The following is an 18,693-nucleotide window of genomic DNA, read 5'->3' as shown; positions in this document are numbered from 1 at the left end:
TAAGCACATTTACTGGAGTATTTCCAATTTTCAGTACTTTTACTTCAACTCCACTACATTTCAGAGGCAAATATTGTACTTTTACTCCACTACAATAATTGTAATACTTTAGTTACTAAATACAGTACAAGCTCACAATATTGTAGATCTGCCATTTTCACATTATTTACACATTTTAAAACTTCTGCATAATTATCTGCATAATGAGTACTTCTGCTCAAGTACATTTTGATACCAATACTTTTGTACTTTTACCCAAGTAAATATTGAATTCTGAACTTTTACTTGTATTTAACAGTATTTCTATATTGCAGTATTGATGCTTTTACTTAGTAACAAATGCGAGCACTTGGATGACTTAGGTTAGATTCTGAGAGGAGAAGCTTCTCGGAATAGAAGCTCTCTGCCTCTCTCTCTCTTGTTAACACCGGCATGCTGACCTGCAGCCCACTCACTGCCAGACACAACAAGAGAGGAGATGTGGAGTGACTCACTCTCCTCTCCTCTCCTCTCCTCTCCTCTCCTCTCCTCTCCTCTCCTCTCCTCTCCTTCATGCTGTAGCTAGCTTCACAGTGAGTGGGACCTCTCCTCTCCTCTCCTCTCCTCTCTTTCATCCTGTAGCTAGCTTCACAGTGAGTGGGTCCTCTCCTCTCCTCTCCTTCATCCTGTAGCTAGCGTCACAGTGAGTGGGTCCTCTCCTCTCCTCTCCTCTCCTCTCCTCTCCTCTCCTCTCCTCTCCTCTCCTCTCCTCTCCTCTCCTTTCATCCTGTAGCTAGCTTCACAGTGAGTGGGTCCTCTCCTCTCCTCTCCTCTCTTTCATCCTGTAGCTAGCTTCACAGTGAGTGGGACCTCTCCTCTCCTCTCTTTCATCCTGTAGCTAGCTTCACAGTGAGTGGGACCTCTCCTCTCCTCTCCTCTTTCATCCTGTAGCTAGCTTCACAGTGAGTGGGTCCTCTCCTCTCCTCTCCTTCATCCTGTAGCTAGCGTCACAGTGAGTGGGTCCTCTCCTCTCCTCTCCTCTCCTCTCCTCTCCTCTCCTCTCCTCTCCTCTCCTCTCCTCTCCTCTCCTCTCCTCTCCTCTCCTCTCCTCTCCTTTCATCCTGTAGCTAGCTTCACAGTGAGTGGGACCTCTCCTCTCCTCTCCTTCATCCTGTAGCTAGCTTCACAGTGAGTGGGTCCTCTCCTCTCCTCTCCTCTCTTTCATCCTGTAGCTAGCTTCACAGTGAGTGGGACCTCTCCTCTCCTCTCTTTCATCCTGTAGCTAGCTTCACAGTGAGTGGGACCTCTCCTCTCCTCTCCTTTCATCCTGTAGCTAGCTTCACAGTGAGTGGGACCTCTCCTCTCCTCTCTTTCATCCTGTAGCTAGCTTCACAGTGAGTGGGACCTCTCCTCTCCTCTCCTTTCATCCTGTAGCTAGCTTCACAGTGAGTGGGACCTCTCCTCTCCTCTCCTCTCCTTTCATCCTGTAGCTAGCGTCACAGTGAGTGGGTCCTCTCCTCTCCTCTCCTCTCTTTCATCCTGTAGCTAGCTTCACAGTGAGTGGGTCCCCTCCTCTCCTCTCCTCTTTCATCCTGTAGCTAGCGTCACAGTGAGTGGGCAGCATCCACAGCTGGACATCACTACAGTGTGTGCAACTTTGATCATTAGAGCACTGTTTCCCAGGTCAGGGGGACCTAAGTTTTGGGGTCCCTATATATTTTTGTTTCCTATGTTTTCAAACCCCCCCCCCCCCATTTTTCATGTCTAGGAGCCCAGAATTATCTGTATTTGGCTGCGGACCCCCATCTGAAAATATGTAGTTCCAGGGACCCCCACCCCCGTAGCAAACATTGGCTACATTGTCAATTAATAATATGAGAAAGAGGCAAACATTTCCCACAATATGTATCTGTGGAAGCGAGACAAACAAAATGTAATGCCTGTATTGCCTGTGTTGTGGGCTACACAGTGCTGTGTTGTATTGTGACAGGGGTTGACACGAAGGTCTCAGAGGCAAGTTCAGGTCATGATCTACTTGTCAAAGTAAATCGTCCATTGTAAAATTTGAATTGCCGTTCAATTTAACACTTACTTTCTGGGACTGTGTGACCAAAAAATGTCATACCTCAATTATTTTGCCAAATACCTACATAGCTATCAATATATATGACTTCACACGTACTATTTTATACCGTATGTTCAATCAATCAATCTTTATTTGTCACATACATATTTAAAAAGTAGTATATGTTAAGTGTAGCAACAGTGAAAACAACACATTATAGGTAAACGGTGCTGTTATTTTACACAGACCAGAAGACCGAACGCTCTTGCCACGTCCAGGTGTTTAGACAGATATCTGGTGTTGTGTTTATGGACAGTTGCGTCTCCTCTGAAACAAGCAATTGGCCCGGTCAGGAAACCTGAAAGCAAATGAATTAATGAATACATGATTATGTATTATTTATTTACGTGTATGGATAGTTTCTTGACCCATTCCACATGGGACATTCTCATAATCTATCCGGTTTAGATCAGGGTTGTGGACAATATTTATCTCAGATCATGATACAAAAGACAAATGAATACAATGTAACGTAATTTCATTCTTCACCTCATTCAGATCGTGTGTGTGTGTGTGTGTGTGTGTGTGTGTGTGTGTGTGTGTGTGTGTGTGTGTGTGTGTGTGTGTGTGTGTGTGTGTGTGTGTGTGTGTGTGTGTGTGTGTGTGTGTGTGTGTGTGTGTGTGTGTGTGTGTGTGTGTGTGATTAAGGAATAGCACAGTGCAAAGACTCTTGTTTACTGAGGAAGGGAGGGAGGGACCTGGCATACACCTAGTGGTGTGAAGTAACTAAGTACATGTACTCAAAAAGGTGTTTAGACAGATATCTGGTGTTGTGTTTATAGACAGTTGCGTCTCCTCTGCAACGAGCAATTGGCCCGGTCAGGCAACCTGAAAGCAAATGAATGAATGAATACATAATAATTTATTTACGTGTATGGACAGTTTCTTGACCCATTCCACATGGGACATTCTCATAATCTATCCGGTTTAGATCAGGGTTGTGGACAATATTTATCTCAGATCATGATACAAAAGACAAATTAATACAATGTAACGTAATTTCATTCTTCACCTCATTCAGATTGTGTGTGTGTGTGTGTGTGTGTGTGTGTGTGTGTGTGTGTGTGTGTGTGTGTGTGTGTGTGTGTGTGTGTGTGTGTGTGTGTGTGTGTGTGTGTGTGTGTGTGTGTGTGTGTGTGTGTGTGTGTGTGTGTGTGTGTGTGTGTGTGTGTGTGTGTGTGTGTGTGAGACAGACAGAGTGATTAAGGAATAGCACAGTGCAAAGACTCTGTTTACTGAGGAAGGGAGGGAGGGACCTGGCATACACCTAGTGGTGTGAAGTAACTAAGTACATGTACTCAAAAAGTAGGCTACTGTCAATACTGTAAATAAACATGTGAAAAAGGACATTCAATGAGTGCTGGCATTCCTTGAGTCTTGCACCTACAGGAATTTACCCTTCTAAATTGGAGTGTTGCAGGTTTTCGGGGTCCGTACGCTTTTCCGACCAGTCATTGGTCCGACATGTGGAAAACAACCGGATTAAGGTTGGCGAACATGCGTTAAGGTTGGCGAACATGAGTTAAGGTTGGCGAACATGAGTTAAGGTTGGCGAACATGCGCTGCTCCGTGCTTGCGGTTATGGTTAGGTTAGGGCTTGAGGTAGGTTGTTGTTGTCGGACCAATGACTGGTCGGAACTTAGTACTGCACCCAGGCAGTCTTTGTTTCACGTGGCATTATATAACAACATAACTTAATAGAACATTTTTGCATCTAATAGAAGCTCATTTAATAGAAGTGCGCGTGTTAAAGTGTGTTTGCTTCCTGTGCTCAGCTATTTTTGGTTATTATATTAAGATTAAAACGTTTGAAGTGGTCAAACAAGCAAATTATGTTCAGAAGCGTCTCCCATAAAACCCCAACGGTTTCGGATATATGGAGTCTGTAATTTAACCCATTCCGAGTGCCGCGCTATGAGCTTGTAGGTCTGCTATTTTTGAAAAATCGTGAAAATGTGGCACAAATCTTTGAATATTATTTCAGAGCGAACATTTTTAACTCAAATATTTGCTTTTGGGAGGTCCCTGGAAAAACACATTTTCAGATGGGGGTCGGCGGCCAATTGGAAATTGTTTGAGAACGACTGACATAGAAACATAGGTTTTTCAGAAAACTGTCAGGATTTAGAAGGCAATTGTAAAATCGTCCTCAGGCCTAAATGGGGTTTAAAAGACCAACAGAGCACTATAGCTCCAAGTTAAAACTTTGGAATGCACTGCCCTTGGAGATCAAGCTCACTGAATCTGGCTCCTCTTTTAAATCCCTGCTGAAAATGCACTTTTCTAGATTAGCCTTCAGCGCTAACTCTTATTAATCTTTTTTTAATTGTATTTTGCTGACCATTGCAATGTTTCCTGTTGCTTCTTGTTCTGTTGTTTGTGTTCCTGTATTATGTCACGTGTAAAGCACTTTGTAACACAATTTGGAAAGGTGCTATGTAAATATAGCTTTATTAATGGGTTGATTGTTTAGGTCAGGATACAGTGTTGTGGCGTCTCGAGTACATTCACACTGTTTCACAAATAAATCACACATTAGGACTTGTTGTTGTTGTTGGTCATGCAAACATTCCCAGTCGAGAGATTTTATCTAGCTAACAATCAGTGGTGTAAAGTAACAAGTACATTTACTCGAATACTGTACTTCCTGTTAAGTACAATTTCTTTTACTTTACTCGTATTTCCAATTTTCTGTACTTTTAATTCTACTCCACTACACCTCAGAGGAAAATATTGTACTTTTAAGTATATTTTGATATTATATATTTTGAATACTTGAATACTTAGTAAATTTGGAATGCTCCTGGACTTTTACTTATAGGAGAGCAATCCTACCGAAGTGACAACATACAATCAGTATTGCTTTAAGTAACAAAATGAGGTACTTTTCTCACCAATGATACTAATTAGGCTTGTCCCAATCCAATCACGTGATCAGGAATCGGAAACCGATCAAGTCATTTTCAAATAATCGGAATCGGATCGGGAGAAAAATAAACGTGTTCGGGACATCCCTAGTGTCTATTTTATCCATATCATGATATTAGACTGGATATTGTCTGTGATTTGAGATTTTGTACTATTGTGATATGGCATAAGTGTTCTATAAAAATAATATATCGGATGTGTATCGGCAGATACTCAAACTCAAATGATCGGAATGGGAGCAAAAAAAAACGTGATCGGGACATCGCTAATATAACCCATTTTGGGCGGGAACCCCTTTTGGTGTTAGCATTATGTTATGCTTTAGCTATTGAAAAATAGCAGATCTACAAGCTCATAGCACGCCACCGAGTGGTACGCTATGAGCTTGTAGGTCTGCTATTTTTGAAAAATCGAAGAACGACTGACATAGAAACAGCTTTTTCAGAAAACTGTCAGGATGTAGAAGACATTTTTAGAATCTGATCTCAGGTCAAAATGGGAGAATAATAATAATAATCCACGTTGTTGGTTTGTTTGGTTCTCCCTACAGCAGCTTGTGGAGCATGGGTACGACCGCCAGTGCCGCGCCGCCGCCCCCCGTGGTCTCCCCGGCACCGGCGCCCGTTGAGAGTGTCCATGGCAACGGGATGGCGGACAGCCGGCAGTCCCTCAGCTCCTCCTTCCAGACGGTCAGCATCCACAACAACCACAAGGCCAAGTCCATCATCACCAACAAGGTGGCGCCCGTGGTCATCACGTGAGTCCAATCAAACAATCTAATCGTTATTTGTATAGCACATTTAATTCGTTTTGCGCCGGGTTTTCCACATGTCGGACCAATGACTGGTCGGAAAAGCATACGGACCCCGAAAACCTTAGAAGGGTGAATTATTGTAGGTGCAAGGCTCAAGGAATGCCAGCACTCATTGAATGTCCTTCTTCACATGTTTATTTACAGTATTTACAATAGCCTACTTTTTGAGTACATGTACTTCGTTACTTCACACCACTAGGTGCCAGGTCCCTCCCTCCCTTCCTCAGTAAACAAGAGTCTTTGCACTGTGCTATTTCCTTAATCACAGATTTTTTGGAGACAGACGTGTACACACACACACACACACACACACACACACACACACACACACACACACACACACACACACACACACACACACACACACACACACACACACACACACACACACACACACACACACACACACACACAAAATTATACTTAAAGATGGAGTGCCATTGTTTTGTACTTGTTCTGTTTTTAATGTGTCAATGGAGTTAACATTACTCTCTAATAGACCCCGGCCATGGTTATAATATTTAAATATGTCTTCCCTATGTATTTTTGGTTTCTTCCTGAAAGCTGAAAGCCTTTGACTCAAAAGGCCTCAAATACACCACTTTGGTGACACACTAAAATCACAAAGTGACACATTGTGAGCTTGTAGATCTGCTATTTCATTTTTTTTTCATGTATTACATTTTTTTAAAACATGGAAACGATTATGACGATCATGACAAAATAATTGAGATCGTCCCAAGTCCTTACGATTAGACGATCACGTAATAATTGTGACAGGTCTAGTAAGTCCCCCCCACCCCCGCCAGTGCTACCACGCCCCCGAATCCACGTTCTCACAATTGGGTGTTATAATCCTCTTTGATCACTGCGATGGTGATGACACCCACCCACCTACATGCCACCTCACCGCCTATCTGAGCTGTTTGCCCCCGTTATCATCTCATTTGTCAAACGAGGATTCAGGAGATGGAGGATCAGTTCCTGGCAAATAGGATCTGATAATTGATTAGATCAGAGAGATCAGACCACTTTCAATCTGGGAGTCTCTCTCAATCTGGGAGTCTCTCTCAATCTGGGAGTCTGTCTCTGGTGAGGACATGTCATGGCATGTCGTCATCAGGTGTCACATCGCGTGTCAGGCTCCATGCAGCACGTTTTCATTTTGACAGCAAATTTTGATTTTTAGGTTAGTCATAGTCTTTTGAATAACATTCATATTTTAGTCACCTGTTTTCGTTTTAGTCTAGTTTTAGTTGACTAACTACCATAAGATTGGGAAGTGATTACAAATCAGCTGCATGCTGATACCGATCCGAGGTAACAAAGAAGATGAATAATATGATGTTGGCCAAACCGAACACATTTTGAGCTTGTCGTAGATCTGCAGATTTTGCCGCATGACATCATTATAATAATGAATTGGAAATAGTTTTTAGTGAAGCGTGCTCACCGTGCTGGAATGGACAGTGTTTCCCCAAATATAGTTTCCTACAAAACATTTTTAGGATTATTTTAGAAAATCTAAAAAAAAAAGTCCATTAACAATGAGCAAAAATTGCTGATCTATAATACCTAAGAAATGAAATGAATAAAATACATTACTGCATCAAAAGTAGTCAAAACTGGTCAAACATTGGCCAAATTGTCATTTATCATAATCTAAGAAAAAAAAAGAAAGAGGCAAACATTGTGAAAATAGCGGCTATTTCTTTACAATATTTACAAAATCTAAATGTAATGCCTCAACTGCTACATTCCAAGTGCTTGTCAGGGTGGGGGGTCCCCAGTTCAAATGTGATTTTTTTTGGGGGGGTCTTCAGTTCAAATATGATTATTTTGGGGGGGTCCCCAAATTCGGAAATAGCAAAAGTATTCTTGATACTTCTGTGTATGCTGTAGTATGATCAAGTAGGGCATTAATTTACAAAAAACACAAAAATATATGGAGATAGACATGGAGGTTTCTGCCCAACAGCGACGTAATTCATGATGTAGTTTTGTACGTCTGGGTCCCGGGGAATCCCAAGAAATTAAGAATGATGTATTTTTGTGCGTCTGGGTCCCGGGGAGACCCAAGAATGATGTATTTTTGTGCGTCTTTTCCCGGTGAGACCCAAGAATGATGTATTTTTGTGCGTCTTGTCCCGGGGAGACCCAAGAATGATATATTTTTGTGCGTCTTGTCCCGGGGAGACCCAAGAATTATGTATTTTTGTGCGTCTGGGCCCCGGGGAGACCCAAGAATGATGTATTTTTGTGCGTCTGGGTCCCGGGGAGACCCAAGAATGATGTATTTTTGTGCGTCTGGGCCCCGGGGAGACCCAAGAATGATATATTTTTGTGCGTCTGGGTCCCGGGAGACCCAAGAATGATATATTTTTGTGCGTCTGGCTCCCGGGGAGACCCAAGAATGATATATTTTTGTGCGTCTGGGTCCCGGGGAGACCCAAGAATGATATATTTTTGTGCGTCTTGTCCCGGGGAGACCCAAGAATGATGTATTTTTGTGCGTCTTGTCCTGGGGAGACCCAAGAATGATCTTGGACACGTATACAGTACGATGGAAAGAATATGTTGAATGAAGCCAGGCTCAGGGTGGATGTGTTGTTGTGTGCTTTGAACCCAGGCTCAGTGTGTATGTGCTGTTGTTGTGTGCTTTGCAGGTATAACTGCCGACAGGAATTTCAGATCCACGATGACGTCCTCAAGACCAACTACAAAGTTGGCCGGATATCTGACAGCATGCCCGAGCACTACTTGGTACAGGTAGGGCAAAATTCCATACTTTAGTCATCTGAAATGTTTTTAGTTTTAGTTGACTAAATATCATATGGTTTTAGTCACGCTGAATCGAGAGTTGATTTTGTCGACGAAGATGTATTTTGGCAGGCATTGATGGCGTCGAATTGGCTGATTTTACACTTGGTTGCATGCTGAAAGTAGCCTGCCATTTTCAGCATGCATGTGTTTTTGAGTGGTGCAGCCACTCCAATGGACAGCAATGTGTGTCCCTCTGTCTGTCTGTCTGTTTAGGGTCCCTATGTCTGTCTGTCTGTTTAGGGTACCAACAGGTGAAAAAGTGTCGCTGTTGATTGCTTCACACTGTGCACAGGTGCATCATGGGAAGCTGAGTTTTTTTTGTTTGTTTTTTGTAAGGAACAGCAATGTGTGTCCCTATGTCTGTCTGTTTAGGGTACCAACAGGTGACAAAGCACACACAGCACCACTCGGTTCAGACGGGTCTGATTTTTAAGGGGCACTACTAGCCCCTTCTATAAACAGCTTTTGTCCCCACACGTCTCAAGATTTGACGTTGACATTGAAAGGGGAATTCCGGTCAAATGTCCGCAAAATGTTGTCCGTCTCAATATTTGCCATTGACAATGAACGGAGAAATGACGTCAGAATCCCGCTAAATATGACGTAAATTAACATTGACATTGAAGGGAAAACTTACGTCATATGTAAACGAGCAAATCGGCTAACCAATCACATGTTAGTGGGAGCGATTGGCCAATAAGGGACCACCTTATGTACCTTTTTGTAGCAATGTCAAATGTCCGCTAACATAAATTGATGTATACGATGACAAGAGCTCCCCTCATTTCACACGACTTTCATTTTAGTTATAGAGGGCAATTATAATGTGTTAAGTCACAAGGCTAATTAGCCAGGGATCCTTTTTTAAGGCTAAACATGATGTGGAATCATCTTAGCTATCCTTTATTACGCTCTGCCCTTTCTTTCACAACAGCGTGTCCAAATGGCTCGGCAGCTCAGGAACATTGTCATGCGTGTTGTTTTTACGATGTGGCGCGGCCTTTGAATGGAGGGGCTTCTTCGCCACCTTTCCATTGGAAGCTTTGATCTGCCCCGTCACCCCTGCTGGCGCCATTGAGCCAGGCACTGTTTTTGTCATTGTTGGCCTGCGGTTTCAGCTCGCACACAAATACACATTATATTCCAGCCAGTGGTGTAAATGGTAAATGGTGCATTTATATAGCGCCTTTATCCAAGGCGCTTTACATAGATTGTGCATTACATTCACCCATTCACAGACGCATTCATACACCGATGACAGAGGCCAACCTGCACATCAGGAGACACCTGCACTTTGACACTAACTCGGTGTAAAGCAATGGTCCTCAAACGTTTTCAGGTCAAGGACCCCCACATTGATATGCATTTGACCCCCTCCCATCTGAAAAGGGTTCGTGCCAGAGGGACCCCCAGAAGAAGAGATTTGTTTAAAACACTTTTCATGTACATGATCACAGCGCGACTCAAAGTGGATTGCATTATTATAAGTTCCACTCAGAGTGGAATGGACTGACTTGTGCTCTGAACTGACCTGACCTCTGCACTTTATATTTATTCTTGTCGTCTTGTCCTGTTTTGCACTTGTCCTAATGTTGTAACTGCACTCTGCTGTCCACCAAACCAAATTCCTAACATGTTTACATGTCATGGCAATAAAGTCTTCTGATTCTGATTCTGAAAGTACTACTTATGACTGTCATACTTGACCTTACAAGTCAGTATAGAATGCTTTATTATAATGTGTTATGATTATTGTTATAAAGCATTATGAGTATCTAATAGCTATAACTATAATTATACAGTGTCGATAGCAGATGATAAGGCATCATAAGTATGCTTGTAATGCATTATAGACTTAGGGATGCATAGCAAGTGTTAACCAGTGTATTCAGTGTATTCAGTTCCAGTGTCGTCTTCTGCAATCTGCTCTTGAATGCCCGGCTGAAAGTGGGCAATACACTTCTGTACTGTATGTAGGGAGGCCTTTTATACGTACTTACACCTAGAAACCCCATTCAAACCTATTTAGGTTCATCTTACGGTGGAAAGAAATCTTTGAAATGTTTCATAGTTTTAGAAATATAGTGCTTTCAACTTTGAGAAATTCACAATGGGGCTCAATGGCAGATATTGGCAAGTCAAAAAAGCACCTTCACCTAGAAACTCCATTCACACTTTTTATAATTCAGCTTACTGTGGAGACACATGCTGGAACTTTTTACTTTAAAATGATTTTTAGTTTCGGAGTTATTTAACTTAAACGCCCAATGCATTCTCAATGGCAATAGCACAAACTTTGGCATGCTACTAGTCCTACAAGATCTACCCACTGAAAAAATAAGTACCATTGCTGAAAATAGTTTAAATATATAATGTACCTGGGGGGGCTTTGGAATAGGGAGGGGGGAGAAATTATGACAGGCAGTTTCTGCTGTCAAAATATGTCCCCCCCCATATTTAACTTAAACGCCCAATGCATTCTCAATGGCAATAGCACAAACTTTGGCATGCTACTAGTCCTACATACTTACACCTATAGAAACCCCATTCAAACCTATTTAGGTTCATCTTACGGTGGACATGTTTGCCTGAAAATAAATCTTCAAATTTGAGAAATTTATAATGGGGCTCAATGGCAGATATTGGCAAGTCAAAAAAGCACTTTCACCTAGAAACTCCATTCACACTTTTTATAATTAGTGTGGTTGCCTATGGGCAACCATACTATTGTTCCCCTTACCTTTTATTTCTTTCTTTTCATTTTATTCTGTATAAACTTTATTTTGCAGTGCTACTCCTCCCACAGTTTTTGCCGAACATACTCGAGCCATATGTCAAATCGACCGGCTTCATCGGGAATCGTGTGCTTGTTGATTGATAAGAGAAATGTTGTATAGTTTAATTGATATGAATTAATTAGTGAATTAATTTCCCCCATTCACTTGAATGGGAAAATGGGAAAACTCACATTCAACTATTTGTTTCTCTGAGACCGTAAGGGCTGTAGTTACAACACTTGGGGAGGAGATTCATAATAATTACAAGAATTAATTAACATATAATTATATCGGTCGGCCTCATGGTGGCGCTATAACAGCCCACTTTACGTTTTGCCTTCTAACTCTTGACCCGTAGGTCATACAAACAAATTAAAATTTTCCCTGGATTCCTTGGGTCATGACGCATCTCCCCATATAGGCCACGCCCATTTGCGTCAGGATAGATTTTCCGCCATTTTGTATTTTGTTCAAAACACACTTTTGGATCCTCCACCTACAGATTTTGTCCAAATCGCACACAAATTGGTACAAATGATCTCTGGACCTATCCAATTAAAACGACACATTCAGAATTTTGATCTTCTGTATCGTTCAGCCGTAATCGTCTTCCGAAGTTAGTGGGAGGGGCCTATTTTACAAAGAATGCCACAATTTACGCACGGAATGTCCGATCCATCCCAAATCTGAATCACATGTCGAGGGTGGCTTAATCAAAGCAGAGCCAAAAGCAATTCCATTTTCATCCATAGGGGGCGCTACAATTGCAAAAACAATTACCCGTTTGTTGCAAAAACATGCTTTTGGGGGGGAAATCCCCTACGAATGACTTACGCATGATCACAAGGGTGACTTGACATTGTAATTGGCTGGCAAAATTACTGGGAGGGGCCTATATCAGCCAGTGAGTGCTTGTTGATTGATAAGAGAAATGTTGTATAGTTTAATTGATATTAATTAATTAGTGAATTAATTTTCCCCATTCACTTGAATGGGAAAATGGGAAAACTCACATTCAACTATTTGTTTCTCTGAGACCGTAAGGGCTGTAGTTACAACACTTGGAGGGGAGGTTCATAATAATTATCAAAATTAATTAACATATAATTATATCGGTCGGCCTCATGGTGGCGCTATAACAGCCCACTTTATGTTTTGCATTATAACTCTTGCACGGTAGGTCGTAAAATCAAAATTATTTTTTCCCTGGATTCCTTTGGTCATGACGCATCTCCCCATATAGGCCACGCCCATTTGCGTCTAGATAGATTTTCAGCCATTTTGAATTTTGTTCAAAACACACTTTTGGATCCTCCACCTACATATTTTGTCCAAATCTCACAAAGAACGGTAGACATGATCTCCGGACCTATCCGATGAAAACAGCACAGTCAGAATTTTGATCTTCCGTATCGTTCGGCCGTAATCGTCTTCCGAAGTTAGTGGGAGGGGCCTATTTTACAATAAATGCCACAATTCACGCACGGAATGTCCGATCCATCCCAAATCTGAATCACATGTCGAGGGTGGCTTAATCAACACAGAGCCAAAAGCAATTCCATTTTCATCCATAGGGGGCGCCACAATTGCAAAAACACTTACCAGTTTGTTGCAAAAACATATTTTCGGGGGGGAAAAAACCCTCCGAATTACTTACGCATGATCACAAGGGTGACTTGACATTGTCATTGGCTAGCAAAATTACCGGGAGGGGCCTATATCAGCCAGTGAGGCAACCACACTTTGCAATTTCCCAGAATTGCTTCTTTCTAGTTCAGCTTACTGTGGAGACACATGCTGGAACCTTTTACTTTAAAATGATTTTTAGTTTCGGAGTTATTTAACTTAAACGCCCAATGCATTCTCAATGGCAATAGCACAAACTTTGGCATGCTACTAGTCCTACATCAGGGGTGCCCACACATTTATGACGTGAGATCTACTTTCAAAATGACCAGCTCAACAAGATCTACCCACTGAAAAAACAAGTGTACCATTGCTGAAAATAGTTTAAATATATAATGTACCTGGGGGGGCTTTGGAATAGGGAGGGGGGAGAAATTATGACAGGCAGTTTCTGCTGTCAAAATATGTCCCCCCCCATATTTAACTTAAACGCCCAATGCATTCTCAATGGCAATAGCACAAACTTTGGCATGCTACTAGTCCTACATACTTACACCTATAGAAACCCCATTCAAACCTATTTAGGTTCATCTTACGGTGGACATGTTTGCCTGAAAATAAATCTTTGAAATGTTTCATAGTTTTAGAAATATAGTGCTTTCAAATTTGAGAAATGTATAATGGGGCTCAATGGCAGCTCTATGGCACGTCAAAAATTACTTTCACCTAAAAACTCTATTCACACATTTTATAATTCAGCTTACTGTGGAGACACATGCTGGAACTTTTTACTTTGAAATGATTTGTAGTTTCGGAGTTATTTAACTTAAACGCCCAATGCATTCTCAATGGCAATAGCACAAACTTTGGCATGCTACTAGTCCTACATCAGGGGTGCCCACACATTTATGACGTGAGATCTACTTTCAAAATGACCAGCTCAACAAGATCTACCCACTGAAAAAACAAGTGTACCATTGCTGAAAATAGTTTAAATATATAATGTACCTGCAGGGGGGGCTTTGGAATAGGGAGGGGGGAGAAATTATGACAGGCAGTTTCTGCTGTCAAAATATGTCCCCCCCCGTATTTAAATTAAACGCCCAATGCATTCTCAATGGCAATAGCACAAACTTTGGCATGCTACTAGTCCTACATACTTACACCTAGAAACCCCATTCAAACCTATTTAGGTTCATGTTACGGTGGACATGTTTGCCTGAAAAGAAATCTTTGAAATGTTTCATAGTTTTAGAAATATATAGTGCTTTCAAATTTGAGAAATTCACAATGGGGCTCAATGGCAGATATTGGCACGTCAAAAAAGCACTTTCACCTAGAAACTCCATTCACACATTTTATAATTCAGCTTACTGTGGAGACACATGCTGGAACTTTTTACTTTGAATTGATTTTGTAGTTTCTGAGTTATTTAACTTAAACGCCCAATGCATTCTCAATGGCAATATCACAAACTTTGGCATGCTACTAGTCCTACATACTTACACCTATAGAAACCCCATTCAAACCTATTTAGGTTAATCTTACGGTGGACATGTTTGCCTGAAAAGGAATCTTTGAAATGTTTCATAGTTTTAGAAATATAGTGCTTTCAAATTTGAGAAATGTATAATGGGGCTCAATGGCAGCTCTATGGCACGTCAAAAAATCACTTTCACCTAGAAACTCCATTCACACATTTTATAATTCAGCTTACTGTGGAGACAAATGCTGGAACTTTTTACTTTGAAATGATTTGTAGTTTCTGAGTTATTTAACTTAAACGCCCAATGCATTCTCAATGGCAATAGCACAAACTTTGGCATGCTGCTAGTCCTACATACTGTAGGTGTAAAACCATGGGTGAAATTAGTTTTAGAAATTAGAGAATGGGCACATTGATGTTGATTTGTTGATGAATTGGAAAAACAAGCCCTCAGGGCTTTTTGTGTTATCCTTTTTAGAATCATCATTGTATAATCGTACCACTGTACCTTTTGCAAACTGTTAATAAAGTATTCAATCAATCAAAAAGCAGGGAGAAAGAAAGTCAAACAGTAAAGAAACTTGTCAAAGAGAATAAAAACAAACAGATATCTACATATTAAAAACATCATAAGTAAAAACATCATAAGTAATGTACATGAGATGAGGTTAAACACAAGGTTTGTTGGGATCTCGGGCACTGGGTCTCAACTTGAGGGGGTTCCAGGGGGTCCCTAGCTAAATGCTTGATATAGTTAGACAGGGCCTTACAGGTTCTGTAACTTTTGTCCTTGAAATTGGTCCTTGAAAGTAAAATGCACTTAATGCAGACAGGATTCACTTTACAGGATTCAGAGAGCTGAAGCTTGTACTTAATGCCGTCAAAACTACATTTATGCTATTTCATAGGGCCAGGGACATTGATTCATTGGATCCAATTCAGAAAGCGTTGCTGAATACAAATACATTCACATTTATATACTATATAGACAATCTTGCCTGTAAACTAAGGGAAATGATTGGCATTTTCTTTGTCTTTCTTTCTTTCTTTCTTTCTTTCTTTCTTTCTTTCTTTCTTTCTTTTTTTACCGGAACAGAGCTAGTTATTTATGGCAATGCTGCTCCTTCTGTCCTCAAGCCCTTGAGTACAGTTTATCATTCTGCTCTGCGATTTATATGGGGTGAACATTATAGGCCTCATCACTGCATCCTGTATGATAGAGTGGGTTGGCCTTCCTTGGCCCGACAGGCAAAGCAAACACTGGCAAGGCAATTGATGGGACTTTAATACCATTATATATTACCGGTATTTACATTTAAATCTCTGCTGGATTGGAATCCAGTAGTAACATATAGGACACACTCCAGTGACTGCATGGCTCACACTAAAAGGTCTCCAAAGTCAGCACCGAACTGGGAAAAACAGCCTTTTGTTTTAATGCCCCAAACCAAGTGGAATGACCTACTACAGCTTCAAGTAAAGATCTGTTCTCCCATAAACATACGGTCAATTTAAATCTTTGATTACCCGCAAATGTCTGCAACTGCTTTGTGTTGTATACAATATGGGGAAGTTGCTCTTTGGTTTTGTTTCATCGATGTGAATTTTGAAATTGTACTATGTGATGTATCTCAACAACACTGCAAATGTGGGAAACCTCAATGTCTTTAGATAATAAATACCTGTAAAGGTATTGAATCAATGTCTTTAGAGCAGGGGTTCTCAACCTGGGGGTAGCGACCCCTCGGGGGTCCCGAAATTATTTTGGGGGGGGGTCCCCAAAATATTAAAAAAATAAAAAATAAATAATGAACTGAATGGCTGGAAAATGGAAATTTAGAGTTTACATAGTACACATAGTGCATGCTAAACTTTCTTTAATGATTATATCTGTTTTTTCTACATGTATTATTAAGGTTATTGTAGCGGTAAATTTGTATTGGTGGTGGGGAGAGGGGCGGGTCAGGGGTCGCGAGACATGGCCAAAGCATTTTCAGGGGTCCCCAGCCAAAAACGTTGAGAACCCCTGCTTTAGAGAATAAATACCTGTAAAGGTTTGGATGAATGAATGAACGAACAATAAGGTTGAGAACCGCTGATCCCATGGATAAAGGACAGCCAATTGAGAGTTGTTCCTACCATGTTTTTGTTGTTGCAGGGGGAGTTGTTCATGGTCCAAGACGTGTACAACAAGGCGGACGTCCTGAACACCACGGGCAGCTACGGGGCGCCCAACTTCCGCCAGGTCAAAGGGTCCTACCCCCTGTACGGCATGGGGCAGCCCAGCCAGGGAGGCTTCAAGCAGGTCCTCCAGAGGCTCCAGGCACAAGGCCACGAGGTAGGACATGAGTACTGACCCATTTTTGGTTCTTTTTCTTCCCCCTCATCTGTGTCAGGAAACGCACCTGTGTCGCCTTAGGTTTTAACCAATTTAACCATTATTTTAAACTTTACCTGTTGAAAAATAGCAGATCTACAAGCTCGTAGTGCGGCACAGAGTGCCGCACTACGAGCTTGTAGATCTGCTATTTTTGCAAATTCTTGAAAATGTGACATTGAATATATATATTCTTTCAGAGCAAACGTTTTTTGCGGGGGGTCTCTGGAACAACATATTTTCAGATGGGTGTCGGCGGCCAATTACATATAATTTTTGGGGTCCTTGACATGAAATAGTTTGAGCACCACTGATATAGAAACATAGGGCTCCATTTTCGTCACCGCTAAACCCCTTATCCCTAAACTTCTTTGCCTTTTTCACTATTTTGAAAAACATTTTTGAATAGTTCAACTATAGCCAATCTACATTGACACGTTGTGAGCTTGTAGACTGTCCATTTTAACTATTTAAAAATGTTTTGCAAAATAGTAAAAGTTTAGGGATAACGGGTTTAGCGGTGACAAAAATGGAGCCCTAGGGCTTTAAGCAACAAGTCGACTATTCAACTAGTCGACCAGTACATCCACTAGTTGATCTTGCTGGTACTAGTTGACTAGTTGATAACAACTAGTTAAACAACTAGTCGACTACTAAACAAGGCAACTAGTTAACTAGTAAAAATCACTAGAAGTGAAAGCCCTAGTTCACAAAGGCGGAGTCAAATGATACACTGGAGTGGAGTTTAGAGCAAGACCATGATAACGTTTTGGCCAATATGTTGGCCACATTTTTGACTTTATTGATGATATTGGTACCTGATGTGTTTTCCGATTTGTTGAACAATTTGAACCGGGTACCCGTATTTTGGGCAAAATGTTTTCAAATGTATATTTAATAAAAATCACACCCGTGTGAACTGAGTGGTGTAAGGTCTGTCTGACGTAATGAAATCATGTCTGACGTAATGAAATCACACCCGGGTGTGATTTCATTACCTGGCTTTGTTTGTGCAGAAAAAATGAGCATGGTTGCTATGTTCACCCTGTTCACCCGGGTGTGATTTCATTACGTCATTACAACAGGGTGAACATAGCAACCATGCTCATTTTTTTTGCACAAAAAAGCCAGTTGTAGGAGTGGTTTACACCACTCAAAAATCACACCCGTGTGAACTGTGTGGTGCAAATCCCCCCCCCCCCCCCTCTCTCTCTCTTTCTCTCTCATTAGCAGGCAACAGTGCATCTCTCTGTCTCTGTTTCTGGCACAACAGCGCCCCTACTGGTACTCATGAGTCACACATGAGTCACACACAAACATAGTCACAAACATAGTCACAGGTCATAGACATTGCTGTTCCTTGGAGTGGTTGCACCACTCAAAAATGTATCGCATAGGTTCCCAGATTGCAAGCTTGTCGTTTAGCTGCATTTGACTTTTCTATTGTATTTTTGAAAAACGTTCAAACTTTTCAAATCTTAATTTTTCAAATTGATAGGAATTGATTTGGGCCTTCTTGACGAAAGAAAAGCTGTGCCCTGGCACCTCTGCTGTGTGTGCGTGTGCGTGTGCGTGTGCGTGTGTGTGTGCGTGTGCGTGTTGTGCTTCAGCCTCTTTCCTGCTGTGTTGTCAGTAAATATCTGACAAGTCAAGTCCTCAGTGTGGGTGAAATGCAGACAGTGTTGCCAGGGTGTGCGAGAGAAACAAGCCTGGGATGGGGGGGGGACAAACTGCAACCGAGAACTACCAATATTTACG

General features: G+C 41.4%; 1 protein-coding gene across 2 annotated transcripts in view; it reads left to right on the top strand.

Moving 5' to 3' along the window:
* pald1a (phosphatase domain containing paladin 1a) overlaps positions 1–18,693 on the top strand; it is a 137,290-nt gene that overhangs the window by 21,153 nt on the left and 97,444 nt on the right. For both annotated transcript variants that reach the window (XM_079493080.1, XM_079493079.1), the window contains 3 exons: positions 5,583–5,789; positions 8,513–8,615; positions 16,717–16,896. In XM_079493080.1, coding sequence (XP_079349206.1) covers positions 5,596–5,789; positions 8,513–8,615; positions 16,717–16,896 — 477 coding nt within the window. In that variant the 5' untranslated portion in view covers positions 5,583–5,595. The remainder of the gene's footprint in view (positions 1–5,582; positions 5,790–8,512; positions 8,616–16,716; positions 16,897–18,693) is intronic.

Source organism: Electrona antarctica, assembly GCF_951216825.1.
Source record: "Electrona antarctica genome assembly, chromosome: 22".
Taxonomy (NCBI): domain Eukaryota; kingdom Metazoa; phylum Chordata; class Actinopteri; order Myctophiformes; family Myctophidae; genus Electrona; species Electrona antarctica.
The sequence above is the reverse complement of the archived record's forward strand: the minus strand, read 5'-3'. Positions and strand labels throughout refer to the sequence as shown.